Genomic DNA, 25,286 nt, shown 5'->3' with positions numbered 1-25,286 from the left:
TTCCCTTTTGTCCTGCTTCTTGGTTCTCTTCACTCTGTTGAGGGCCCAAGCGGGGTAACCACAGGCTGAGAGGGCATTTCGGACATGTTTTTCCTCTTTCTTCTTGCCCTCTGAGCTGGTGGGCACACCTTGAGCTCTGTGTTGTAAGGTTCTGATCACCCCCAGCTTGTGCTGTAGTGGGTGGTTGGAACCAAAGAGCAGATACTGGTCCGTGTGTGTAGGTTTCCTATATACTTCTATTTGGAGTTTCCCGTCCTCTCCTCTGATCGTGGAACAATCAAGAAAGGCCAAGCGATTCTCCTTAGCGTCTTCTCTTGTAAACCTGATATGTGGGTCCACAGCATTGATGTGATCAGAGAAGGTTTCCAACTCTTGTTGCTTGATTGTTACAAAAGTATCATCGACATAGTGAAGCCACAGTTTTGGGGCTATGCCTGAGAAAGAGGCCAGTGCCTTCTTCTCAAAGTGCTCCATGTACAGGTTGGCCACTATGGGAGAGACGGGCGAGCCCATGGCACAGCCATGAATCTGTCTGTAAAATTGTCCCCGGAATGGACTAGCTCGGTAGATACAAGGGGGGAGTTTCTGTTGAAACAAACGACTCTTTCTACTTCAGGAAGGCTCCGCCCAATGGGTGGGTCTTACCACAGAACAGTATTAATATCGGAGTTCTCGATCTAAATTCTTTTATTGACAATGACTCTTGGATGAGAGTCGAAACGTCTATTTTTTCTAACCGAGTCCAGATGACTACAACTGAAGCTTTTTCTACTTTCAATTGTATATAACAAAAACTTGCAGTTATTGAAACAAAAACAGAATACACGGATTAATGATCTTTGTTTCTCATTTGTGTTCCAGTTTGGACAAACAGTATTGGCTTGTTTATTCAACTTTAATTTTGTCAAAGGAGTGAACTCTCGCTAGCCTGCATATGATGCAATAATATGTGGGGAAAATGTATCAGACGCATGAAGGTTTGAGGTAGAGGGCGCCATCTAGTGTCAGAGAGGAATTTCAGATTTTTGCTACATTTTTCCCCAGATGAAAAAAATATTTAAACTACTTTACAACTGAAATTTGACCAATTGTAGGCTAAGCGGAATCTAAATGTTACATACAGATTTGCAAAAGAATACAATCAGTTTTGAATAAACACATTTTTGAAGGAAAAATAAACTAGGCCATCAGCTGGAGCTCCAATAAACAAATTATACTTAGACATAAAAAAGAAACATAATTTTTTACATAAACACTCATTTAATTCATCCCAAGATTACACATGGAAAAAGAGAACTTCTTCCCTTTGGATCTAATGATATGACAGTTTAAGATCAGCTTGGGCTCTCACTGGTCAGCATTTCACATCAGCCCATTTGGTCAGTGGGGATTTAAGCTCAACGTGATGCTACAGGTAACCTGAGGATTTATTTTCTTTTTCTTCACAACAATACAAAAAGAAAATATAGTTCCTCTGTGGTCATTGGGTATGAGCCACTAGAAATTATGGAATGTTGAATTGAATGCAAGTAAAAGAAAACATTTATCTGCACCAGCAGAAAACAAGATAAATTGAGACAAGCCTTTCCTCAGAACTGTTCCCAGGCTGCTACTGTACACAAGCAAAAAAAAACATTTCAGTCCAGTGTGTCTGATCACAAAAATAACTGAAACCTACTGCTGCAAAGTCTTAAATTTCTAATAAAAGTAGAAACTGCACCAGCAAAAGCTGTACAATTAAATTGGTTTCAGGTTAGCTTTGAAGTCTCATATTATAGGACTGACAGTCAAAAAGCAACAACTAATGAAAAATACAGGGTCTTAACCTTGACAAAAATGACATTATAATACATAACCAATTATAGAAGTTGTTCTATTGTATATGACATGGTAATATTTCCACAACCCTCATCCAATCAGAGCCCCTGTTCCACACTCCCCACATGTTTCCATCAGCAAACCAATGGAATAATAAAAAAAAAAAATAATCACTAAAAGGCATGCTGCAAATACGCCCAACTTTGCATTTAACAACGCTTTTAGCCTTTTGATTCAGTACACCTTTACAATCAGCGTGCACCTAGTTAAAATATATATATTAATTTATCATTAAATAGGAGACCTCTCATACAGCCTTGCATGCATTAAGAGCATTTGGAGCAAGCTGTACAAGAAAAGAGGTGTGCGGACGGACTTGCTCAGGTCACTGCTAGTGTGAGGCACACATTATCAAACTGTAAACCGTTGTGCCTTAACTTGTCAACCCAAACAATGGTGCTCCAGTGTGAATTTCTTCTTACTTTTAAATCTATGCAACTTGTGTTTCTGTATGATGATGAAACCTGGAGTCAAATGTCTTCCGTAAATCACTGGAGTTTTGTTCCAAGCTTCCGTTGTCTATTCCTAAAACAAAGAGTTGAAAGTTTATTTTTAAAAATACAAATACTAGTTTCACTTGTAGAAATGGACGCATTACCTTGCTTCTGATCGAGTCACTGTGTACTCGAACCACAGGATGTTGGGGATCAGGCTTGTGTCTCGCACCAGCAAGTATTCTGATAGTGGCCTGTTAAAGAAAATGGATTTTTTATTTTTTTAAATGGCAGATTAGATAAAACATCCCTGGTGACAGAAAACGGGAGCAAAGATGAAATGAGGCCACTTCTTACCAGGCTGCTATTTTAGGGAATAATGGTGTCAGCACCTCTTGTGTAAAGAAGAACCAGATTATACCGATTGTACAACCAGTAATTCCACCATAGAAAATCTGGCCCCACGTATGATACAGCAGATAAACCCTAAAAAGATGCAAACAAAATGGTTATTATCAGAGTTCAAGATCTGTAGATTGACAATGACTCTTGGATGCTATAAATACGTCTTGTTTCCAGATGACAACAGAATCTTTTCCTACCGTTAATAACTAGTTTTTCAAAAGAAAGTACATCTCATACCTGCTGTAGGACACTGATAAAGCAATGCCCAACAGTATGATTGACAATATGTGCCTCCATAGCAGATCCACACATCGAGCATTGTTTGTTTGATGCATTCTAAGAAAAAAAAAATATATTAAAAGGGTAACGATTGAGATAGAGAAAAACATGGAGCATGTGTCACGTTAACAAGATTTTAATTAATATACCTCAAATAAAGGAATAGGAAGAAGTAAACAACAAAGAACCAGATAAGTTGAGAATGACTAGAAGGCATTCCATACTCCGAGGGCACATTGGAATGGGAGCCTGTAAAAAAGAAAATCTGATTTAATTAATCACAATCAGATTATTAATGCTTTGTGGGTTAAGTTTGATCATTTAATTTGATAATTTTCCTCTGCATTCACAACCTGGGGTCTTTTGGAGGTATGGCACAACATATTATAAAACAGCACATACTGTATACAAATGTAAATTTCAAGACATGCATACATCACTTATATGGGAAGATTAATTCTGCAGTTTAACAATTCAAACCAACCATTCCTGCACTCACCTGCACAAGGGCGGGGCTCTCTGAATATGTGCTTGAGCAACCAGTTTACCCCTTCATTAAGCAGGATTCCAGTGAAGAATGATATCTGTGAACAAACACAATCCTCAGTTATGTTTTCATGTCACCATCTGGACAAACACCAACACACCTAAATGCACTATTGTTATAAAAAAAACTAACCGTGTGCAGTTCCCGTTTGAACACTATGAGTGTAACAAACCCCACAAGAATGGCAATGGGCAGCAAGCTCATGTAGGCCAGCACTTGTCCAGTCAAGTCACCTGAAGGGAGGAAAACCAGATCAACTTAACACAAACACAACTTGAGTCTGATAGGGCTTGCACATGCCATTTATTGATTACCATTACTGGTATGATTAACGCGCGGCTACACGGATACTTTGAACAGTGAGCAAACCGGGAAAGAGAAATACACAATCAAGACTAGACTTGGTAACGGCGTTAGCTTTAACCAAAAGGTGTCGTAGAATAACAATATAACCCATGAGGTATGTGTGTAGTTATATTTTTGCTGGTCTATTTGTACAATATACATTTAATCGCGTCCAAAAAATGTTCAGAATGAAGATAAATGAAAAAGTAGTAGAAAAAAGCAAGCTAGCTAGCCTTAATTGTGGCCATAAGATGCAGGCTGCGCATGCGTGACCGTCTCACTATTTGGCAGACCGTGTTCACTGCTTGGCCGAGGCAGTGAATGAGAGCGCACTATTTGGCAATAACAACGACGGCGGGGTTCATTCAGCAGCCGCAAAACAGAATCATTCGAAACCCCAAACGCGTAATAGCTAGCTGAGTAATCACTACGTAAAAACATTATGTTTACTTACCATCAGCAAACTCTATATGCGTCAAAGATATAGACCGCCATCGAGGTGGTGCCGAGCACTGTTCTTCCAACGCCATCTTACCCGGACACAACCGGGGCAGTGAGTGCGCCCCGCCCCAGACACATGTGTGACCAATAGAGACGGCCCCCGGCGTTCAAACAGGCCCTGCACCGGGGCAGCTGTCCAATGACAGGCAGCGCTCTCAGATATGCGCTCCACACAGGAGAAATACTGAATGAATAAAACAGGGACTTGGTTCAGTGGCACTGGGACTGCTGCTTGAAACACTTTAACACTTCATTTTATTTAAGAGTAGGAAACTTTTGTAACCAACCTCCCAAAGAGAAGCAAGTAAACATGGGTCAGTCATCCAGGCAAATGCAGAATTGTTATGCCTGATTGTAGAGATTACATATCGTCTTCTATATGTACGAAATTGTCTGACAGAAAGGAAAGTCCTAGATGATTGTTTTAGATTTTATTTTATTAATGTTGATTTGACAATTTCAAAGACAGCACAATAGAAAAAAAAAATATTTTGATAACAAAAAATAGGATTTAAGATGGATAATGTACACACAGACACACAAATACTGGCATATGTAGACAAAATAAATAAAAGGCAAAAGTGGGACTGCTCTTTATATAATAATATTTTTCCAAATATAAATAAAGAAGGCAAGGTCAGAATGGGTTTCCCATTTGTGTCTAAATACAGACTTTACAAATGCAGTAAGATGCAGCGGAGCAAGGCCGGTGAGGAGGATATGACAAAAACAGATTTGTTCTAAACACTTCTATTGTGTTGCAAAAAGAAGAATCAAAATAAACTTGAAACATTTGATATGAGTTATACAAATACTGAAGGCATCCCCATGATGGTATAGTCCAATAAAGTGCAACCATGTTTACAGAGAAAGGCTTTATCGCATATTCTACAAGTTTTAAGGTGAGAAGGAATATGTCTAAATTTTGTAAATAAATAAATTACATAGATTTTAATAACAAAATGGCAAAAAAGGGAAGAAAAACTACCACAATTAATGCCTTCAATCTTGATTAAAATCTGCTTAAGACCATCAACCCTCAAATTACTTCATTAAGCCATTGACATTGCAAATTTAATACCCTTGGTTATATCTGTACTAAATTGTCATTAAAAAAAAAAGAAAATTAGGCCAAAAACTCAGTTTTCAAAAGGTAGCTGTATCACAAAATATACACATACAATATTGTTTCTTGCCATGATTTCAATAAATACATACCAATACAATTCTTGACTGTCTGTATTAATTATTATAGGCCTGTGAGGTTTTCTAGTCCCCGTATCCTCTTTAAAACCCCCACGTCTGTTAACATTTTCATGAAGAACAAGAGACATTTTCTCTGCAAATTATTGCAATTCACCTGGAAAACGGCCAGAAATCTAATCTATATATATATATATTAAAAAAAAAAACATCAGCTTGAGTTTGGGCTAAAGATTGACAGTTTTAATTGTGTCAAAAAGTATATTAAAACTAGGGATGCAACAAGAGTTTTCCCCCTGACTTGATACACATCTTGATGGGTCACAATAGAAAAGCAGTTTCGTTTTAGGCCTCATAGAGGGAAAAAAAAGTATATTTATGCTAAATAGCAATACAAGTTTTCTTCCTGTATATGAAAATTAAAGCATGCTTAACACACTGTAGTGACGTGCATATTGAGTGTGTTATTGTGAGGATCATGAAGGATTCGATATAATAATTAGTATTGTTGCATCCCAAATTAAAACATTGGATACGTTTAGCTTTGCGATATCCATATTATTGCAGATAATCTTTTCTTATACGGTGCAGCCCTACAAGACTGGTCCTTGCCCCCCCATCTAGGTTGTAAGGTGGTCTGATTATACAAACCTGCTGTTTCAGGCATGGGCAGACTCTTATGGACCATGTATGTCCACTTAACCAAACAATAGGGTGAGCTGCCTTTAAAAAATAAATTTTGGATTTGGAATTGGTCAATTACCATACATTTACATACCAGATGCTTGCACGTTCAAAACTATTATGATCAAAGTTTTATATCACATAGCATCGGCTTATATTTGAAAGGTTGTCGAGCTCCTTGCAACACGTCTAAAAATATACCTGGCAGAGACAGATCTACACTTAAAAGCATTTTGTTCATGTGTTCAAGTGTGAAAGGAACCAACATCAGTGAAGGCCAGAAGTTTCCTCCGTTTCTCGGGGCAGGGCACCGTTGAGCTCTAGAAGGCTTTCGATCCCCAGATACCCTAATAAGATTTCACTGCGGCGGTGAGAGAGTTTCAGTAAGTCCTCGGCCAAACAACTGGTAGAGGTGAAGCGGACTTTGTCGTGATCAAACATATCCTTAAGGTACTGAACAATTTGTTGCTGTTAATGAGGAAAAGTGTGTTAGTTTCATTAAGAGCAGCAGATACATGTTGTGATCCTTTGTTTCTGCTGTAACTCACCTTAAAAATTGTGCACACTTCACTTAGATGCTGCCTTGGTCCTAAAAATCCAAATGCTAAAACTGGGCTTACATGTTCCGATATGGCATAGAAATGCGAGATGAACCCGTCAGGAACCTAAAGAGAAACAGATTATAAACAAAATAAAGACAGATTACACATACACACACAAGAATAACAATAAGGATTTGCAGCAACTCACCATTAGAAGACGTCTTTTGGCTTTTAAGACTGACCAACAGGCAGTGGCCAAAGCCTAAGAAACAGCAATTACAGCAACTTGTGATTAATTACAAAGAACGGTGCTCACAGCAGATGCTTTATTGCAGGAATCTCATTACCGTCTCTTTAAAGCTGTCAGACAACCATCGGTTCCTAAGCACAGCCACTACAGACGAAGGAGGACTTTCCAGGTCTTCAAATGCATCCATCAGGATAAAGTCCAACACAATGTCAAAAAAGTTCATGCACACCACCTACAGGTACAGTACATTTGGATACACAAGTCAAAAGAGGAGGAAATAAATAATTAAGTGCGGATTTCTAGATTTGATTGTGTGTGTGACATCAGAAAATAACTTTTATAAAGGGAAAAATAACTGGTTCAGATGTGATCAAAGAAATTACTCACACCGCGACCCTCCAACTCCATCTTAGTAACGGGCCAAGTTTCCTCTCTTTTAGTGTAAAGCAGCATATCTTCATAGCTTTCTAAAAATGCTTTAGGACTCTGAAATGAGGAGAAAAACCAGACGCATTATATTCAATACGTCCAGAGTACAGAGACACAAACTTGTGTAAACAGAGGTACACTCACTTTGTTTGCCTTTACCATTAGACCGGCAATCATTTGTTTCCCAGTCTCCATGAAGAAGGTTCGATGAGTTTCATCCAAAAGAAGCATCTATTTAAAAAAAAAAAAAATCAGCACAAAACTGGTCAAACACTTTACTGTTATAAAGTAACAGATAATAAGTTGTATGAATAAGACCAAACCTGGAATGCTTGTCTCACACAGTGAAGTTTGGCAAGAAAATCTTGATCACTGTAACATTCAAGTAATTCTGTCCTATAAAGCAGCATCAAAAGTAGAATCAGAATAGAAAATATTGTCCCAGAAGGCTAAAGTGCAAGCGGCTGCCAAATACAACACACAGAGGAAGAGAACTGCTGCCAATTCATTTAAAATTGCTACCGACATGTCATTCACCACATACTGTATCATAACATACCAAGTAATCCACAAATATAATTAGATATTTCTGTTCTGACAGTTCTGCCCTGTCTTGGGTTTGTATGTGCAACTTGACAAAGCAATGAAACAGGTGCACCAGAAGATGGCCCTAGTGAGGTGTAGTGGAAGAGAACGTATTGGTTTACGTGGTTGCTCATCCTTCACCAATTTGTCAGTAAAAATGTAAACTTGAAATGGAATACCTAACAACTGCCCTCTGAACTGATTTGGCAAACATTGTGATAATAAGTCCATCAAAAGTTTGTTGCATTATGTTCATGAGTGGTCAAGGTTTTGGTAGAAATCAAATCATGAGCTGATGATCTATTTTGGTGAAATTGTCATATGTGTCTCAGAGCTTCTCAGAGGTTTATGCAGCTCTATCAAACAAATCATCTACTTTTCTCCACTGGTTTTTCCTATTACCGGTAGTGATCCTCCGTCAGGCTCCGAGAGTGTGACAGGTGGAATTAACCACTAAGAAGTATGTATTCTCAGATGCAACAGACGGCTTTAGTATAAAAATACCAACTGCATGAATGGATAACAAAAGCATTTAATTCTGCTCAGGTCATCCTATATTGTAGACATCTGAAAGTAGTTCTGTAGTAAGCAATTCATAAACACACTGCACAATAGTAGATAGAGTACTCAAGGTCTCATTTGTCCAGACTACACCAGTTCCATCTTGTGTGTTGAAATTGAGAAGTTTTGGCTACCATCAGGAAGCCACAGTCAATCTGAAAGTACTTGTCTGAGGAGCTAGAATTGATCCTGGAGGACAGCTAGACTAGTATTGTCCTGAGGGCTGATGTTTACCCTAAAACTTAAGACTACTACATTTTTAACCCACAATGACACAAATGTCACGAAAGAGCATTTCTGATATGTGGGGCACCAGGCAGTGGACAGTTCCCAAGCACATTTAAGAACAGCTAATGGCATCAAGGCATTGAAACCTTATGTATTTAATAAAATAGCTGGAAAGTGTGTTTTGAAGTGAATATTTGAAGATTACATTACCGCAATGATCTGTAGGGTACTTTTCCCTCCCGCGCACAAGAAAGCGCTTCTTCATAAAGTGCAGCAGGCCTCAATGGTTGGTAGACTTGTTCAAGTGATAAAGCATCGAAAATCTGTAAAGAATAATAATTTAAAACATTACATGTAAATCATGTATTTTACAATCACCTTGTAAAAAAATAAGACTATATATTTATATCACACAGGAATTTATGCTTTTGTTGTGTGGTAGCTATAGATCTCCAGCTGGACACCAATTGTTTTTTGCAAGAAAACACAAATGCCACTTGCCGCCACATAGAATCACTAATATAAACGGGTGAAACAAGTGCTAAAATTTCAGAATTTAGCTGTGTTATTGGGATTTCCACAACAACAAATTACATTGTTCAAGACAAAACAAAGATGCCAATCAACTATATAATATGCACATATTATACAGTAACCACACAAGTATAAAGTCTGCTAAATTGAACCAGGTAATTACCTCTGCAGCTGAGAAGAAAGAGTCATCAGAGGCAACAGTAGTAGCATCGTCATCTTGCAGTCTCTGGAAATTTTCCACACAAGGCAAGATGAGAGTGCCTTCACTTTCTGCAAACAGGACCAGCAGAAACAATGTAAGATATTATAAAAAAAATATTATTATATATAATATAATATTATAAAAATAATAATAATAATAATAATAATAGTAATATAAAAAAGATATCTGATGCAGTTGACAAAGCAATCCAAGAATAATGTTCCCAAATAGCTGCACATCCTGTGACAGTATCTAATTTGCTTACCAAAGTCTGCCAATACACTATCTGCTGGGATACTGCTCCCAAAATCCTCTTGTAGATGATACGCCCTGTGTAACAGAGTTTCCAGCTTCTCTGCAAACACTTTATTTCGAGTTTCATTCTGTAAATATAATAACAAAAATAAATTTGCATTATAATAGTTATTATTAATTAATGACAATAATTGTAGATATTGAGAGAAACATAACAGACACATAGCTGTATCCTGCAATGCTTGTGAACTGTATTTACCAGAGCAGGCTGTTCATACGCTGCTCCCGTCAGAGCAAGGCTGTCGTTGCTGGAGGTGGAGTCTCTACCGTGACGTATGTTCAGTGCCTGCTCCCATTTTCGCAGAGCCTCTTCAAACAACTCCATTCCTGCAGCATTTCTTTGTTGTATTAAATAGATACATTAAGAAAAATTAACTCATGAGCATGTGCATACCCATTAAATAAAGATTATCTGCATTTGCGTCTTCTACTATTAATCTTTCTTCTACAACAGTTTCGTCCTCCAGAGTCAGTTTTGCTGACTGATTTGGAGAGCTTGGAACTCGCATCTGAAACCGAAGCGTAGACAAAACCTAGATTAATGAATAAGTTTAAATTAAACATGTAGAGAAAAACTGCATTCAGATCTTACAGATGCCAAGCTATGTGAAGAGCTTGAATGTTTACTGGGTGCAAGAGAAGATATTCCACTCATGGTGTCATTGCTACGAGTGCTGGGACTCATCATTTGCCGTCCTGTGGGTGGACCTGAACATGCAGGGGAAATATTTTCAATCAAATGTACTGAATAATAAGCTTTGCTTTGACAGGCAGTCATACACACCACGCTTTAGTGATGAGGGCCGGCCTGCTTTAATCAGTGCATCTGGAATTCCTACAGTCTTCTGGCCTTCTCTTGCTTTTCTTTTTCTCCCTCGTCGCTTTAGCTGATGAGCAGTGAGAGCCAAGGCCACACTTCCAAGGGCTGTGGCAAACAGCACCTTCTTTAAGCTTGGAGTAAGCTTAAGTTGTGAAAAAACAGACTAGAAAACAGAAGTAGTAGTACATATTTGAGGATTTGACCACTGAAATTGTTACAGTTGATCCAAGTCACTATAAATAAGTTGTGACTGACCTGTCCAAACGTAGAGTACAGGAACACGGGGATCTCTGCTACAGTCATGGCCAAAGCATGGGCAATGGACATCCCATCTGATCGCTGGAGCGACATGACTGCAAAACGTCAATCTCCTTTACATGCACCTGGACACAGACCTCCTTTTTTTCTCAGAAGTCAGCCACACGATTTATTAAGTTCACGTGCGAACTCATACTCCATTTTTAGTCCAGCATTTTTCCTAGGAAAGAAAAATATATATATTTCTCAGGCAACCTTTATGGTTTAAAAGAATAGCAACAATCAACAAAAAAATGTAAGCGATGCAGCAATTGTAAATATGGTAGAAGACATACTACCATATCATAGACATACGGTGAGAAAAGAAAGTGAATGACACATGAATTTTGACGCTGAAGGCTGCCTCAGCGTTTCAGTGTTGCAGCCCCTGGACTCCCAGGGAACTTATGTCAGGATCCTGTTTGTGGTCTTCAGCTCTGCATTTAACACCATCCTTCTGCTCTGCTCCAGGACAAGCTCTCCCAGTTCAACGTGCCTGACTCCACCTGCAAGTGGATCACTGACTTCCTGACGGATCGGAGGCAGTGTCTGCAGCTGGGGAAGAATGTCTCAGACACGCGGACTATCAGCAATCAGCACAGGAGCTCCACAGGGCTGTGTACTTTCTCCTCTGCTCTTCTCCCTGTACACAAACTGCTGCAACTCCAGCCACGACTCAGTAAAACTGATGAAGTTTGCAGACAACACCACCCTCATCGGGCTAATCTCAGACAGGGATGAGTCCGTCTACAAAAGAGAGGTGGACCGGCTGGTGTCCTGGTGCCACGGTAACAACCTAGAGTTCAACGCCTAGAAGACAGTGGAGATGATCGTGGACTTTAGGAAAGTCACAGCCCCCCAGCCCCCCCTCACTATCACAGACTTTCCCATCACCACCGTGGACTCCCTCTGCTTTCTCGGCACCACCATCACCCGGGACCTCAAGTGGGAGCCCACCATCAGCTCCCTCATCAAGAAGGCCCAGCTGAGGATGTACTAAGATAAGATAATCCTTTATTGTCCACACATGGAAAAATTTTGGTGTCCAAAACAAGGTCCTATGTTTGTGAATTATTTTCATTGACCATGGCAATAAACCTTTTCTGATTCTGAACTTATGAGCGTAAAGAACTAGATGTTGACAAGGTTGAAGAAAGCACCATATCATTTTTCTTCCACCAGTCGATATCACAATCTTCTGATCCATAGAGACAATTTAAACACAATGAAATGAAATAAAATGGGTTGACTTTAGCAGTAGCAGTGTTAGCCTAGCTCTGAACAGTCAGCATCACTACATCACTGCTTCTGCTTGGATTTGTAAAACACCGCAGTGAATTCAAACCATGCGCCCAAGTTGATCAAAAACACAGTTGATAGTGTTGTAGTGATAGCTTTGAGTTTACATGAGAACGAGTGACATACCGTGTATTTTCAAGGCGCAGTGCCATCAAATGACATTCAGATTCAGGGGCGCGCGGGAGGGGCGGGGCCCAGAGGCGGAGCCATTCACACGCAAACGGACCACGCTACGTCTTACCCGCTTATTTAAAAAGATAAATTACGTTTAATAGTCAAGATAGCCACTACAAATATTAAGCAAAGAATGATTCTACATATCTACATAATATTCTACATAATCTACAAAATATATGAACATCCAAAAAACAGCTTAGGTGCTCTTCCAACATATGTCCGCGAATTTAAATTTCTTTGGTATAGAAATACTTACTTTACATATTAATTTAAGGACTACATAATTTACTTTACGAGCCACATCATTTATCATACAACTACAGATTTACACCGCTAAATTATTCTTAATATTATGAAAAAGAAGAAGCGGAAGTGGACTTTACCCGCACCAATGAACGCACCACATAATCTTGTACCTGGAAATGTTTCAAGTACTAGGTCCGATTTCTATTTAGCTTTCATAATAAATGCAAGTATGTTTTGTACAAAGAGTGGTCCTTTTATTGTTGGAAATTGCACTATGGTAACAATAGTGTTGACTTGACATCTACCAAGAACGGATTGGACAACAATTTGGGCGTGATAACTCCGTTAGAATCTGGGGAAATGGCTTTTTTAGAGATACCACATGGACGATATTTTGAACCTTGAGAATGACTGCGGATATAACATTTTTAAGAAAATATGTGACCTAAGTAACGGTTACAATGAAATCGCAGCTTTTCCCTGTGTTCTGTATGACATTACTGAAAATGTTTTTTCTGGGCATAGGCACTGTAAAAAGCCTTGTACGATCACAGGTATTCCGGTCACACCAGAATGATCTTCTATGTACATATCTAAGATTGCTTATTGTTTGATTTTGTTTGTCTTCCAATGTAGTGTTTCCGCTGGCTAAGTCTGCTTAGTCTCACTTTGTTGTTTTGGATTGGACATCTGATCAAACGGGACACCTTTCATAATGCTTTGCACATGACAAAACTCAAGGGCTATGCTCGAATCACAGCTGGTAGGATGGACCAGGTAAGAACCAGACATGTAAGTAGGCTAAATCTTATTCCCTTTTCCCTTATGAATAGATCTTGTCTGTTCCCAGACTTTTTGTCTCATTCTCTCAGTACCCCCTAACTCGGGTACAAGGCAAATAAATCTTTGCTATAGTTGTGCATTATGTTAATCATCACTATATTTTCATCACTATTTTAATGATGTCCAAAATCATCCTAAAAATTCTTAAATAGCATGTTCTACATTTCCCCTCCAAACACTATTCAATTTCACAGTTTCACCCAAAATCCGAAACCATTCCTAGTGCCTCCTGGGTCCTTAGTGTTAAGGGGTCCCCGTGACCCTGGGTGGAAAACACGTGACTACCCCCTGCCTCGTGGGTCTGTGTCTTAGGTCTGGTATTTTCAGCTTTTAAATATTGGAAAACTAATCTTGAAATAAAAGCCTACACACCTTGTTTTAATTACCCTTACACATACATAAGGAAATAAGCCACTGCATCAATTTATTTTATTTATCAGTTTACCCCAGCGCAACAGAAGCTTACCACCGTCCAGTATGGAGTGACTAATGGATGAATAATGCACTGTAAAGCACTCTGGGTGACATGAAAGGCGATATCTAAATCCATCTTTATATATTTTTGTATTTTTAGTACTAGGTCTATTACTTCACACTCTAAATATCTTTGTAGTTACATCGTATTAGTCAGAAATGGTCTGTATAGTGAGTAATGACAGAACTAGGTAAAATAATCAAACGTACTTATGAAATATTGAACCTTCTTTCTTTATACAGCCATAGTTCACTTTCAAACATAAAAAAACACCTTAATAAATACACATTTTCTTTCCTGCTCTATCTGCAGTTTCTGGACATGTACTGCAGCCATTGTGCCTTGGTCTCTAGCTCAGGCCAGATGCTCGGAGCCGCCGTTGGAGAGGAAATTGATACTAATGAATGTGTGATTAGAATGAACAACGCACCCACAGTGGGGTATGAGGAGGACGTCGGCAGTCGCACTACAGTCCGAGTTGTGTCTCATACGAGTGTGCCCTTACTGATCAAAAACCAGCACTACTATTTTAGACAATCTGCAAACACTACGTATGTGTTTTGGGGCCCGGATAGGAACATGAGACAGGATGGAAAAGGAAGAGTTTTCAACGCTCTTGTGAAAATAGCAAAGAAATATCCACGAGCCAAAATTTACGCCGTGACAAGAGAGAAGATTCAATATTGTGACAACGTGTTTCAAAATGAGACGGGGAAAAACAGGTAGGCCAGCAGAATTGACCAAAAATTCAAAGTATTCAGACTTGTATGGTAGTAATCTTTTATCTACTTTCAGAATGAAGACGGGGGCTTTTTTGAGCACAGGGTTTTTCACAATGATTCTTGCCTTGGACATGTGTGACAGCATCGATGTGTATGGAATGATTGATAATAATTACTGCAGGTGCACACGTTTTCTTGTTAAGCGCTGCTGTGGTTGTCATTGTCATGTTATTACAACCTTAACCTTTATCTTTCGATGTCTTTTAACAGCCGCGCCAATCACAGTGTCGTCCCGTACCATTACTATGAGGGCAAGCGTGTCAACGAGTGCCGCATGTACAACATTCACGAGAACACCAAACGAGGAGGACACCGCTTCATCACGGAAAAAGCCATCTATGCCAAATGGGCAACGCGTCACAAGATGGAGTTCAAACATCCATCGTGGAGGCTCTAAAGCAGGAGACACATCTGTGAACGTATTTCAGACTCTGTCCTCTACAGTCAAACATGAACCAGTGCTTAATTGCGCTCCAGAGCATGTTTTATAATTCTGCTCACATTTACCTGAACATTCGTTTAACCTTGTCTTCAAAGGCGTGAAAACTATGTGATGCATCTACTGTGTTCTTTCTGCTGCCCCCGACAAGTATTTTTGTATTCATTCTTTTTAGTGTCTGCCTTTGATAACTGTGAAGGCCTACATGACCATTTTTATTTGCACAATCTTGCCTATACAGTATTAGCCTACATCTGGAATGTAAGTTGATCAAATATTGAATGTGTTTAACGTTTTCATTGTATCCAAAGGGCGTAGCCAAAACCTCAGCGTATTTGTATGTTTGCATTCACATGTAAGGTCTGTGTGAGTAAATGCTGTTTCAAATAACCATATGCTTTTTGATGAATGTCCTTCAAGGGCAAATCAAAGGTCATTACTTTTTAAATAAAAAGACGACAGTACAACATAGAAAAGTTACAACAACTAAATCATTCAAGTTATAAAGGTTTATTTATTTATTCATTAAAATGTCTTTGTGAGGCTTTGTTTTATCATTTGTAATCATTATTGCTATTTTCTTGAGAAAAATGAGTCAAACTGTTCTATGTCTAAGATGTTGAGGTTTATGTCTAGTAAATGAATTTGTCCAGATTTCACTGAACAACTGCAGTCAAAAATAGGTGATTTGAAAACGTTTCTTCTTCCATATTCGAGGATGCGCACTTGTGTTAAGTCTTTCTGTTTCTTATAAATAGCATAAACAGGTTTATTCCTAACGGCGCCGCAGCAGAGAAACGTGACGTCATCAGTGGGGCAGTGGCAGAGGAAGACAACAGAAGAGCTCACAGGCCCGTGGATGTGTTTGATTAACACGGGCCCCACAGCGGTAAAGTAGAGATATCAGGCTGGTGGACAATGAGACGCACAATAACACGGAGCCCCGATCACGTCTGGAGGAGATATCGTGTCTTCTGTATCGCCTCCGTAAAGGTAGGACAGGAGGATGCTGAACCCCAAACATCATAATATGGCAATTCATGCGCTAATCTGGAGTTCCCAAATGTGCAGGAGAGGAAAGCCTCGTTTGTGGTTCTCTATCGGGCTCTTTATTGTTCTGGTGGTCATTGTATATCACTGCGCGCATGTTAAGCTCTGACGTTGTCTCGTACTCGCCTATTGCATTTTGTCCTCACAGGTATGATGCCAACCAGGCAGATTCAGAGTCAAATCAAACAGTATGGGGCTCACTAGCAAGGTAAGAACTTAAAATGGGAATGTGTGAAACCCATTGCCCTGTATGAGAACTTAATAAACAGTAATAACATGCCATTGTATTATCCTTGTCACTACAGGGGCAACAGAGCCACAGACTGGTTATCTGTGCGGCTGGCCTTGTCCTGATGACTCTCCTCATCCTTTATGGCTCCAATAATGCCAGTGATGCTGGCTTTTCTCCTTTCCATGTGTCAACACATCAAGCTCTCAAGATCACAGATTTGAAGAAATGGGCTTTGAGAGAGGGCTATGTGCCCATTTATGGAAACAAGGTTGGCCAACATTTTGGATCTATTAATATTCAGATAAACCATGCTCAACCTCTTCTGGTAATAATTCATATTGAGGTGACATCGCAGAGAGGAATTCCTGAAGCTAGACAGTTATTCTAGAAGAGTTGAACAGGGCTGTAGAAGGTCCACTGAACAGCACCACGATCAGTTCCTGTAAGAAACAACGCAGCAGTGTAGCAGCCAGAGCCCTGCAGTGACCTCCAGCTGGCAACTGCTGTGTCTGACCCTACCACCAGAAACAGATTTGGTGAGGGTGGACTTGAGTGGACCTTGTATTCAATGCAGGAACATCAGGAAAATGCAAATAGAGCACTGTGGCGCTCTATTTGCATTTTCCTGTATATAGTAGTATGAGAAGCTAAGATATTCCTTTATTGTCCACACATGGAGAAATTTCGTTGTTACAACGCAGTAGATACAGAGGGAAAGGACAGATAACTTATAGGAAGTTTAAAAAAACACTCTTGATAGAAGAACTCTTATAAATAAAACAAAAACAAAAAGTAGTTGAGCAGGATGAACTCCCCTTGACTGGCCAGCAAAAAGGGGTTTCTCCATCATGAGAAAGTCGGTTTACTGGACCAGGACTCTATCATCTTTTAGTGAAGTACTGTAAAATGGAGCCAACCACTGAAAGCATCACACTCAGTGGGTCTTTATCAGTGTTTTATACACATCCTGTTTGAGCCCTCAAGGCAAAGACATAGAAGATAAAAGCGCAGATACAAGTAGAAACCGCTTCCTCTGGAGGAGTTGTTACTTCCAACAGTGCCACTTTAGAGTGATTAAGGGACCAATATAATGTACTCTATTTCATTTATTTTTTAACCATGTGTTTGTTTCTTCAGTTGGGTATTTATTAATTAATCGAACAAACATGTATATTTTTCAGACCATGAACTTGCGTTGCCATAGCTGTGCCCTGGTGTCCAGCTCAAGTCATGTTTTGGGAACAAAAGCTGGACAAGAGATTGACCAGACTGAATGTGTGATACGCATGAATGATGCTCCCACACTCGGATATGACAATGATGTGGGCAACAGGACCACTCTGAGGGTGGTAGCACATTCCAGTGTCTTCAGGGTGGTCCGCAGGCCTAATGAGTTCTTGCATCGTGCAGACAAACAGCCCATAATCATCTTCTGGGGACCACCAAACAAAATTGGGAAGGATTCTAAAGGAGCATTATATAGACTGATCCAAAGAGTGAGCATGACATACACAAATGTCTCATGCTTTAGTATAACACCAAGTAAGATGCGAAAATATGACAGTCTTTTTTTGCGAGAAACGGGTCGGGATAGGTGAGTATATTTTTTTTAAACAAATACAATAACAAATGCTATTCTTATTACTGCTTTGATACACAATACACTGTCTTTATCCTACAGACAAAGATCTCACTCATGGCTGAGCACAGGCTGGTTTACTATGGTCATAGCTGTTGAAATATGTGATAATATCAAAGTTTATGGAATGGTTTCACCTAATCATTGTGGGTAAGTGCAGAAGGTGAATGCACACAATTTGAATTACCACTAATGTTATAACACAACTGTATTTTCTATAGAAAGAAGCCTGTGTCCAAAAAGATGCCCTATCATTACTACAAACCTCGTGGACCGGACGAATGTGTAACTTATATGCAGAATGAAATTGGCAAAAAAGGAAACCACCATCGTTTTATTACTGAAAAACAGGTATTTGCGCGTTGGGCAAAGCAGTACAACATCAGCTTCATTCATCCCAGCTGGTGACAAGCCAATGAACTTTGAGGGAAAAGAAGTGGAACACTGTTGTTTTGTTGTTGAGTGAAGCCTTGAATTATCCTTATATATATATATATATATATATATATATATATACATACACACTATACATATATATATATATATATATATATACACAGTATATATATGTATATATACAGTAAATATATACATACACAGTATATATAATATATACAGTAAATAAATATTATATATATATGTTTTGTTCCAATCCTCACACTTTGAGGTTTTACTGTAAATAGAACACATTTTAAATGAATTTTTATGAACCATAAATTGTATTTTGCACGTAATTTATGTCCGAAACTTGGAATTTAGTACATCTTAGGATTTGCTACATATATACAAGTGACCAACAAGAAAGATTGTGACATCGTTCAAGCTTTGTGTTTAACATTTCAAGAACTTATTTCAGCTTCAAAGTAAATTTGATTCAGTGCATTAAGAAAATGACCGGTATGTACTTTTACTCCATATGTAAGAAATAAGGAGTCTTCACAGAAAACATGTATACCATTTTAAGCCCAATGCATGCATTCAAAATAACCAGACACTGCATTCAAATTAGACTTAATTACTAAGGCATGATTATTTTAATACAAATGTGTATCAAAACATAGAACTATTTACAATTTACAACAAATACTGGGTACAAAATAGACATTACAAAAAAGATATCACAAGTGAAATGCTTTTAAGTTATGAGGTTTTGGATCCATTATCCAATACAGTAGTTTAGGGTGAAATCAATGGCATGCAAACTAATCTTTAATACATTGCCTTGCTAACCTGGATTTTTTGTATTGATATGTCTGTTTCTGGGTTTCTATTGGTCACTCTCAAATGCTTTAATAAACACATAATGATACAACTATGTATATATTTTGTGGATTGAATGATCGAAAATCATTCAAGTGACGTGTATTCAAATGTGTTTTAATTTAGTCATGTGCCTTTAGTGAATCATTAGAAACATTTGAGAAAGCTGCAATAATCTTCGGTCTCAGACCTGCCATTGAAATCAACATAGCCTCCTGTTGATAACAAAACAATTTAGGTCAGTTTATTCATATACACACACATTTTCGTTTGTAAATGTTATCTTTATATCTGCATCTCTCACCTCTGTCCGTATGGTCCTGCTGCCCTGACTAGGACACGTGTTCAGGTAGAGATCAAATAAAACACTAGGGTCAGTCACATCCAAGTTCTGGTCAGCATCTAAACTTGCTTCTAAGCCTTGAAGGCCACCAAAAACAACTAAGAGATGTCTGGGAAATGTTACAGAAGATTAACAATTACACAATATGAAACCAAATATAACAAACGCTTTAAACTTTACTGTAAACATACTTAAAAGGTGTTAGAGATGTCTGGTCCAAGTTACGGCCCTTCTCAGATGTGCCAATAGTAACATCATATCCATCCTTATATGGACTTTCTGTAAATACGGCGCCTGCACGGACAAAGTGAGTTGGATACGATGGTCTCTTATGCATTTATAGTGCTTTTTAAACTTGAATGTAAATTTACTGAGGCAAGACGCCAGACGAACGGTGTAACCCCAGTAGAGCCCCCCTTCTGTCCTGGGCACACGAGGAGCCACCACAAGACCTTTGTACACTTTGCTTTCTAACAAGGGAGAATAAAAGTATATATTATGCATCATATACAACTAGAGATTATACAGTTATTGAATAAAGGTGTGTTACTAATGACAAATACCTTCACTCTGGGTTTTATTGAGTCGTACTGTGACTCGAAGCCCCGACTGCAATGGTTTGTCAATGCGAACATCCTTAAAAAAATAATAATCATCGTGTTTACATTTTTAAGTAGGAAGATGAATTGATGAAAGCTTAAACTAGATACTTAGATGCCCAAAACGCACATACCCTTCTCATTCCACAGTTAACAAATGAGCCTTTTCCTTGTTTGGTTGGTCGCTCCAGAACTATTCCTTCTCTGTATTCAGATTCTTCGTCTATCCTCATATGGTGAGGACTGTCCAGAGGGTTAAGCAATCCTAGTATTTTGAAGTACAATAATGATGATTTGATCAAATTTGGTCAAAACCTTTCAGCTTGAAAACACACCCATGATTACCTGCATATTGTAAATCCTGGTGTTTAGGAAAGAACCACTTGCGGAGATATCTTGATGGGAAAACATACAGGCAAAGTCAGAAAAATGAACAACCAAATGTACACAAACAACTATATAAACCAGGTTATTACTGAGGGCATTCTAGATATTGAAGTATTCTGGCAAGCTGAATACAGGCATGTCCCTTCTTCCCAATTCCTTTGAATTCACCTTCCACACTTCTGTAAAAGAACATAAAAACATAAGCTTTTTGACCATCTTATTTTTGCTTTTGTTCTGACTAACTTACTTTACATCTTCTCCTTGTTCATCAAATACTATCACTTCATCCACACAAAAGACCACACAGGCCCGAGCGATCTGCCCAGCCAGATATGTACGAAGTTCTGCTGATTGTGCATTGTCCAGAACTGACCCAGGTAAAGCCACGCTCACTGTGTACTGCCGCCCTGTCAAGGACAAAATACTTTTTAATTTGAACCATTCACTGCTCACACAATTAGAAATGCTGCAAATGCTGCAAAACATGAATACCGTTATTGTTTTGGTTCTGTTGAGACATTTCTTTTTGAGCTTCTTTTTGTTTTTCCTTCTCCAACTTTTTGACAATTTTGGCATGTTTCTTTTGTTTGAGAGTTTCCTTAACTTAAACAGAAAATAAATGATATATAAAAACCCACATTATTCAAGAATTCACAGCATTCATTACCCAAACATATTTAGGACAATCTCTCAAATTTAAAGGTTTATGCCTTCAATAGTCCATCAGTATTGGTTTGTATGTGCTAGCTCCACGTTCTTATTTACTCACGTTCTGCTTTCCTTTTCTTCCAGTTAACGTGGCCTTCTCCCTGCACAATGCAGGACAACGTGAGAACATTATTATCTACATTAGTCATATATTTTCACTCACACAACGATGTTATACCTGGCATGGGGACGTTTTCTTCGGGGTATTAGAAGTTGACATTTTCAACCACACAACGTGAGTCTTTCACTTCCGGGTCCCCGGATGTGACGTACGAGACATGTGCAACCCACGGGCGCAACCGTGTGCAACAAGGTTATTATCGTCCATGGTGTGCAACAAAGCAATCTATAAAACATAATAAACTGATACTTTTGTTTTCTGTAATTTTATTGTTTTGATTGTGTGATGATAATCATTTTATAGTTTTCAGAAGTTACATTAAAAAAAAAAGAAAAATAATCTGACAGACTTTTAGCCACAAGACACAAGTTCATCTCTCATTTTAAATTGAATGTCTATTCAAAGCACACTCTTCTGCTATGGCTCAGCTTTCAGCAAGATATTCTAGATTATATATAATAAGCGTCATACAATTTGCTGGTTTTTTTTCCGATTAGATTACTGAAAATAGCAACACAATTACAGACTATACAATATTTACTCTGTAGCACTCCACTTTCTCAATATTTCTTCTGCTGCATCAAGGGTTGAATCCTCCTTTTAAAACAGCAACAATAATACAACATAAACCACATAACTCAATGGACTGGAAAGGCAGTATTTCACTTTACCTTGACAAAACAAAATCGAATATATTTGTTGAAGTCTTTCCGGTGCTCTGGGCTGAAAAAGGCTGACACTGGGATAGTGGCCAAACCCTAAAACAAAAAAACACACCACGTTGATATAATTCAAACCTCAAATGAGTTCAGTATGTATTTTAAATACAATAGAAATATAAGTATTATTACCTTTTCCCGAATTAACCATTTAACAAATTTAAAATCATTTTCATCTTTTGAGTCTTGATCCTTAAGGTCTACACCTAAAAATGAAAGGAGTGGCCCATTATTAACAGATGTGGCATCCACACATCTAATACTAACATTTACTTACCAAGAGTAGAAATGTCAGCTACCATAAAGTAACCTCCCTCTGGCATAATGGGCTTCAAACCCACACTTTCAAGGCACGAGGCTAACTTGTTTCTCTTGTGATGCAGCATTGCAGGCAGCTGCTGAAAGTAGCTCTCTGGAGTCCCAAAGACTTCATATTCTCTGTCAAATCCACAAGCTACAGCCTCCTAAAATAAGAGCAACCAACATGGGCCAATTTACTTCAAAAGCATTTATATATTTTTTTTACATTTGTCCGCAAATTGAGATATCAGTTTTGGTGCAAAACTCTGTTTGGACTGATGATTTTCAGTCAGGAAAATGTCTAATGTTAGGGTTAGGTTTTTCACCTAGGCCAAAAAATTATAATCTATGTACATTTACCACTGCATTTCAGGTCAGGACTACTGTATACATTTTCTATTGTATCATATCGCCTGAGGACCCCCTGAAATCATTTCATGACCCTCAGGTTGAGAACCACTGGTCTAGATAAAGATGTGATTTACCTGGGCAGCAGTTGCACAGTGATAAATTGAGTTCTGATGTACAGTTTTCATGTGTTTGATAATGTGATCTGAACTAATAGCCCATCCAACCTACAAAAGAAAAGAAAATGGTATATTTATACTTTAATCAGGTCAGTGAGTTCTCCAGCTTTATTAAAATTAAGAATCTAAATACCTTCCATCCAGTAGCACTGAATGTCTTCCCCGCGCTGCCAACAGTTATGGTTCTTTCCCACATACCAGGAAGACTAGCTGTCAAAAACCAGAATAGGAATCAGTTAAGTATGACTAAATATGCACTTTAAAAAAAAAAAAAAATTGGTTCACCAATCTTAACGTGCTTAGTGTCATCATATGTCAACCACTCATAGACCTCATCACTGATACACAGAATATCATGTTTGATACACAGGTCTGCAATCTCCTGAAGTTCTTCCCTCTTATATACCTGTGTTTGAAAAGTGTCAACTGTGCATCTCATAACTGTATTTACAGTCATTTTCTTGTACACAACACATAAAGGGCGTCTTACCTTGCCTAAAGGATTATTGGGAGAATTAATAACAATCGCTTTAGTGCGTGGAGTAATTTTACTAGACAGTTCTTCAATTGAAAGAACCCAGTCCGCACTAGACAAAACCATTTTGTCTTCACTTCTCTGTGCAAAGACATTATAATACAAGATTATTTGAAAAAAATGATGATTATTGATGTATAATATGTGAATCACTTACAGGTCGCAGAGGCACATACACAGGTTTTCCACCTGCCATCAGGACCATTGGTTGATAGCAGTCAAAGAAAGGTTCTACAATTATGACCTACAAATATTTTAAAGATTATACAAAGCATATATGCTTTCTGTCTTTCAATGCTTTCTTGCCATAGCACATATATATATAATATAAATTATATAAATATATATTATATAAATTATATAATTATAAATATATAAATTATATATACATGTATGTATGTGCAATGGCAAGAAAGCATTGTGAGTGACTGCCCTTCCCCAGAAAGTTTTCATTGTGCACCTTTAATATTTTCACTCATCTGAAACAATTGATATGTCTTTGAACCTGGACTTGCAACTAATAAGTATGAAATCATGAGCATCTCTTACTTCATCTCCATCATCAACCAGAGCTTGAAATGCACAGAACAGTGCTTGATAAGCTCCAACCGTGACAAGGATGTCTTCTAAAGGATGTATTTCATGGCCAACAATCCTGGTAAAAAACGTGGCCAGACTTTTAACCAGATGTGGATGTCCCTGTGAAGCAGCAGAATGACACATTTAAAACTATAAATGTGTGTCTTCATGATGTCATTACTTACAAAAGCTCGAGTGTATTGGTGCATTTGGGGCCCTCCCATCACAGCTGTACAGAAAGCCTCCTGGACAAACTTAGGGGGGGAGAAGTCTGGAAATCCCTGTCCAAGGTTCACAGCCTTGTAGTCTGCAGCAAGTTGTGTGAATTCAACCCTGTTACATGCAATCCATCAATCACGATCACGTGCAGCAATCACGGGTGATTTTAAGTATCGAGTACGTTTGAGTCCATAAACGAACACTTTGAAGAACATAATTTAAATAAAATTACGACTTACCAAACATTTTTACTCACACCTTCGACTCTGCGCGCATGGATTTGTCGCGACATTATCTAAAAAGAGGACGATATTGCGAAAATTAACTGAGTGGGATAAAATAATCTATTAGGACAAAAAGCATTGAGTCAGACTTGCGTGACAAACCTTGTTAAATGCAGTAATGTTTGGTGATCTCGGCCGAACAACGCGTAAAAGAACAAGGGTCCTAGTAATTCCCATTAATTAACACTCAATATCTACACTTGTCTCATTTTCAGCACAAATACGCCAGCTTACCACACTAAACGCGCACAAACACGTCGACACACAGCATCAGAATTATAAAAGTAGAGTTAAACATTTACACGAGAAAAGAAACAGATTTATATTTTCAAGTCCTTGGATCACATTTCCACTTCCGGTATGGGCGTGGCAAGATTAACTACGTAGTTTGGCCTCGTCTTAAAATAAACTGCAAATATATTGGTTCATTTCTATGTACACGGAATTAAGTTTTTCATGGTATTCAAATTATACACGACAATTT

At 38.4% G+C, this 25,286-nt stretch overlaps 6 protein-coding genes across 7 annotated transcripts; 2 read left to right on the top strand and 4 right to left on the bottom strand.

Annotated features, from left to right (window-relative positions):
* Positions 1 to 1,240: 1,240 nt before the first annotated feature.
* dolpp1 (dolichyldiphosphatase 1) lies at positions 1,241 to 4,487 on the bottom strand. Its single transcript, XM_072454592.1, has 8 exons — positions 4,343 to 4,487; positions 3,676 to 3,776; positions 3,496 to 3,580; positions 3,146 to 3,245; positions 2,955 to 3,053; positions 2,670 to 2,798; positions 2,477 to 2,566; positions 1,241 to 2,403 (listed from the first exon to the last, which is right to left on the bottom strand). The coding sequence occupies exons 1-8, from the start codon at positions 4,416 to 4,418 to the stop codon at positions 2,367 to 2,369; spliced, it is 717 nt and encodes a 238-aa protein (XP_072310693.1). The 5' UTR covers positions 4,419 to 4,487; the 3' UTR covers positions 1,241 to 2,366.
* Positions 4,488 to 4,807: 320 nt separating this feature from the next.
* miga2 (mitoguardin 2) lies at positions 4,808 to 11,220 on the bottom strand. The gene is made up of 15 exons (XM_072454591.1): positions 10,998 to 11,220; positions 10,707 to 10,905; positions 10,515 to 10,630; positions 10,317 to 10,431; positions 10,122 to 10,249; positions 9,873 to 9,990; positions 9,569 to 9,675; positions 9,082 to 9,194; positions 7,821 to 7,893; positions 7,642 to 7,728; positions 7,456 to 7,554; positions 7,166 to 7,300; positions 7,027 to 7,080; positions 6,825 to 6,941; positions 4,808 to 6,744 (listed from the first exon to the last, which is right to left on the bottom strand). The coding sequence occupies exons 1-15, from the start codon at positions 11,091 to 11,093 to the stop codon at positions 6,544 to 6,546; spliced, it is 1,758 nt and encodes a 585-aa protein (XP_072310692.1). The 5' UTR covers positions 11,094 to 11,220; the 3' UTR covers positions 4,808 to 6,543.
* A 1,846-nt stretch (positions 11,221 to 13,066) lies between these two features.
* On the top strand, positions 13,067 to 15,610 carry st6galnac4 (ST6 (alpha-N-acetyl-neuraminyl-2,3-beta-galactosyl-1,3)-N-acetylgalactosaminide alpha-2,6-sialyltransferase 4). 2 transcript variants are annotated; one of them, XM_072454590.1, is made up of 5 exons: positions 13,067 to 13,315; positions 13,398 to 13,538; positions 14,392 to 14,801; positions 14,875 to 14,982; positions 15,072 to 15,610. In XM_072454590.1, the coding sequence occupies exons 1-5, from the start codon at positions 13,223 to 13,225 to the stop codon at positions 15,256 to 15,258; spliced, it is 939 nt and encodes a 312-aa protein (XP_072310691.1). In that variant the 5' UTR covers positions 13,067 to 13,222; the 3' UTR covers positions 15,259 to 15,610. The 2 variants fall into 2 exon arrangements, with proteins under 2 accessions (XP_072310691.1, XP_072310690.1); XM_072454589.1 differs by having other exon boundaries at positions 13,398 to 13,553.
* A 514-nt stretch (positions 15,611 to 16,124) lies between these two features.
* On the top strand, positions 16,125 to 18,687 carry st6galnac6 (ST6 (alpha-N-acetyl-neuraminyl-2,3-beta-galactosyl-1,3)-N-acetylgalactosaminide alpha-2,6-sialyltransferase 6). The gene is made up of 6 exons (XM_072454588.1): positions 16,125 to 16,293; positions 16,499 to 16,558; positions 16,656 to 16,850; positions 17,764 to 18,176; positions 18,264 to 18,371; positions 18,443 to 18,687. Exons 2-6 carry the CDS (start codon positions 16,541 to 16,543, stop codon positions 18,627 to 18,629), a joined length of 921 nt encoding a protein of 306 aa, XP_072310689.1. The 5' UTR covers positions 16,125 to 16,293; positions 16,499 to 16,540; the 3' UTR covers positions 18,630 to 18,687.
* Positions 18,688 to 19,581: 894 nt separating this feature from the next.
* Positions 19,582 to 21,815, bottom strand: spout1 (SPOUT domain containing methyltransferase 1). Its single transcript, XM_072454585.1, has 12 exons — positions 21,697 to 21,815; positions 21,580 to 21,619; positions 21,303 to 21,413; positions 21,058 to 21,217; positions 20,900 to 20,989; positions 20,769 to 20,818; positions 20,558 to 20,688; positions 20,388 to 20,460; positions 20,196 to 20,294; positions 20,016 to 20,118; positions 19,786 to 19,933; positions 19,582 to 19,696 (listed from the first exon to the last, which is right to left on the bottom strand). The coding sequence occupies exons 1-12, from the start codon at positions 21,736 to 21,738 to the stop codon at positions 19,604 to 19,606; spliced, it is 1,140 nt and encodes a 379-aa protein (XP_072310686.1). The 5' UTR covers positions 21,739 to 21,815; the 3' UTR covers positions 19,582 to 19,603.
* A 302-nt stretch (positions 21,816 to 22,117) lies between these two features.
* Positions 22,118 to 25,003, bottom strand: kyat1 (kynurenine aminotransferase 1). Its single transcript, XM_072454584.1, has 13 exons — positions 24,905 to 25,003; positions 24,758 to 24,813; positions 24,485 to 24,632; positions 24,270 to 24,419; positions 23,878 to 23,964; positions 23,676 to 23,801; positions 23,471 to 23,591; positions 23,319 to 23,395; positions 23,144 to 23,233; positions 22,636 to 22,822; positions 22,491 to 22,564; positions 22,311 to 22,397; positions 22,118 to 22,236 (listed from the first exon to the last, which is right to left on the bottom strand). Exons 1-13 carry the CDS (start codon positions 24,977 to 24,979, stop codon positions 22,177 to 22,179), a joined length of 1,338 nt encoding a protein of 445 aa, XP_072310685.1. The 5' UTR covers positions 24,980 to 25,003; the 3' UTR covers positions 22,118 to 22,176.
* Positions 25,004 to 25,286: the final 283 nt, after the last annotated feature.

This window comes from Eucyclogobius newberryi, unplaced genomic scaffold (genome assembly GCF_026437365.1).
Source record: "Eucyclogobius newberryi isolate DKJ021-1_F unplaced genomic scaffold, fEucNew1.0.hap1 SCAF_2, whole genome shotgun sequence".
Taxonomy (NCBI): domain Eukaryota; kingdom Metazoa; phylum Chordata; class Actinopteri; order Gobiiformes; family Gobiidae; genus Eucyclogobius; species Eucyclogobius newberryi.
The sequence above is the reverse complement of the archived record's forward strand: the minus strand, read 5'-3'. Positions and strand labels throughout refer to the sequence as shown.

What these genes read in the sequence shown, in the direction of transcription:
- dolpp1 (XM_072454592.1), bottom strand. Translation starts at nt 4,418, where the DNA reads ATGGCGTTGGAAGAACAGTGCTCGGCACCACCTCGATGGCGGTCTATA. An exon ending in GCATATAGAGTTTGCTGATG is followed by an intron (nt 3,777 to 4,342) that starts GTAAGTAAACAT and finishes TCCTCCCTTCAG; the next exon opens with GTGACTTGACTGGACAAGTG. An exon ending in GTGACTCGATCAGAAGCAAG is followed by an intron (nt 2,404 to 2,476) that starts GTAATGCGTCCA and finishes TCTTTGTTTTAG; the next exon opens with GAATAGACAACGGAAGCTTG.
- miga2 (XM_072454591.1), bottom strand. Translation starts at nt 11,093, where the DNA reads ATGTCGCTCCAGCGATCAGATGGGATGTCCATTGCCCATGCTTTGGCC. An exon ending in AGATAATCTTTATTTAATGG is followed by an intron (nt 10,250 to 10,316) that starts GTATGCACATGC and finishes GAAATGCTGCAG; the next exon opens with GAATGGAGTTGTTTGAAGAG. An exon ending in GTGTGAGACAAGCATTCCAG is followed by an intron (nt 7,729 to 7,820) that starts GTTTGGTCTTAT and finishes TTTTTTAAATAG; the next exon opens with ATGCTTCTTTTGGATGAAAC.
- st6galnac4 (XM_072454589.1), top strand. Translation starts at nt 13,223, where the DNA reads ATGAAATCGCAGCTTTTCCCTGTGTTCTGTATGACATTACTGAAAATG. An exon ending in AATGAGACGGGGAAAAACAG is followed by an intron (nt 14,802 to 14,874) that starts GTAGGCCAGCAG and finishes ATCTACTTTCAG; the next exon opens with AATGAAGACGGGGGCTTTTT. An exon ending in ATTGATAATAATTACTGCAG is followed by an intron (nt 14,983 to 15,071) that starts GTGCACACGTTT and finishes GTCTTTTAACAG; the next exon opens with CCGCGCCAATCACAGTGTCG.
- st6galnac6 (XM_072454588.1), top strand. An exon ending in TGCCCATTTATGGAAACAAG is followed by an intron (nt 16,851 to 17,763) that starts GTTGGCCAACAT and finishes TATATTTTTCAG; the next exon opens with ACCATGAACTTGCGTTGCCA. An exon ending in GTTTCACCTAATCATTGTGG is followed by an intron (nt 18,372 to 18,442) that starts GTAAGTGCAGAA and finishes TATTTTCTATAG; the next exon opens with AAAGAAGCCTGTGTCCAAAA.
- spout1 (XM_072454585.1), bottom strand. Translation starts at nt 21,738, where the DNA reads ATGTCAACTTCTAATACCCCGAAGAAAACGTCCCCATGCCAG. An exon ending in GAACAAGGAGAAGATGTAAA is followed by an intron (nt 20,990 to 21,057) that starts GTAAGTTAGTCA and finishes GTTCTTTTACAG; the next exon opens with AAGTGTGGAAGGTGAATTCA. An exon ending in CAATATCTAGAATGCCCTCA is followed by an intron (nt 20,819 to 20,899) that starts GTAATAACCTGG and finishes TTTCCCATCAAG; the next exon opens with ATATCTCCGCAAGTGGTTCT.
- kyat1 (XM_072454584.1), bottom strand. Translation starts at nt 24,979, where the DNA reads ATGGGAATTACTAGGACCCTTGTTCTTTTACGCGTTGTTCGGCCGAGA. An exon ending in CCAATAATCCTTTAGGCAAG is followed by an intron (nt 23,592 to 23,675) that starts GTAAGACGCCCT and finishes TTTCAAACACAG; the next exon opens with GTATATAAGAGGGAAGAACT. An exon ending in ACTGTGCAACTGCTGCCCAG is followed by an intron (nt 22,823 to 23,143) that starts GTAAATCACATC and finishes CTCTTATTTTAG; the next exon opens with GAGGCTGTAGCTTGTGGATT.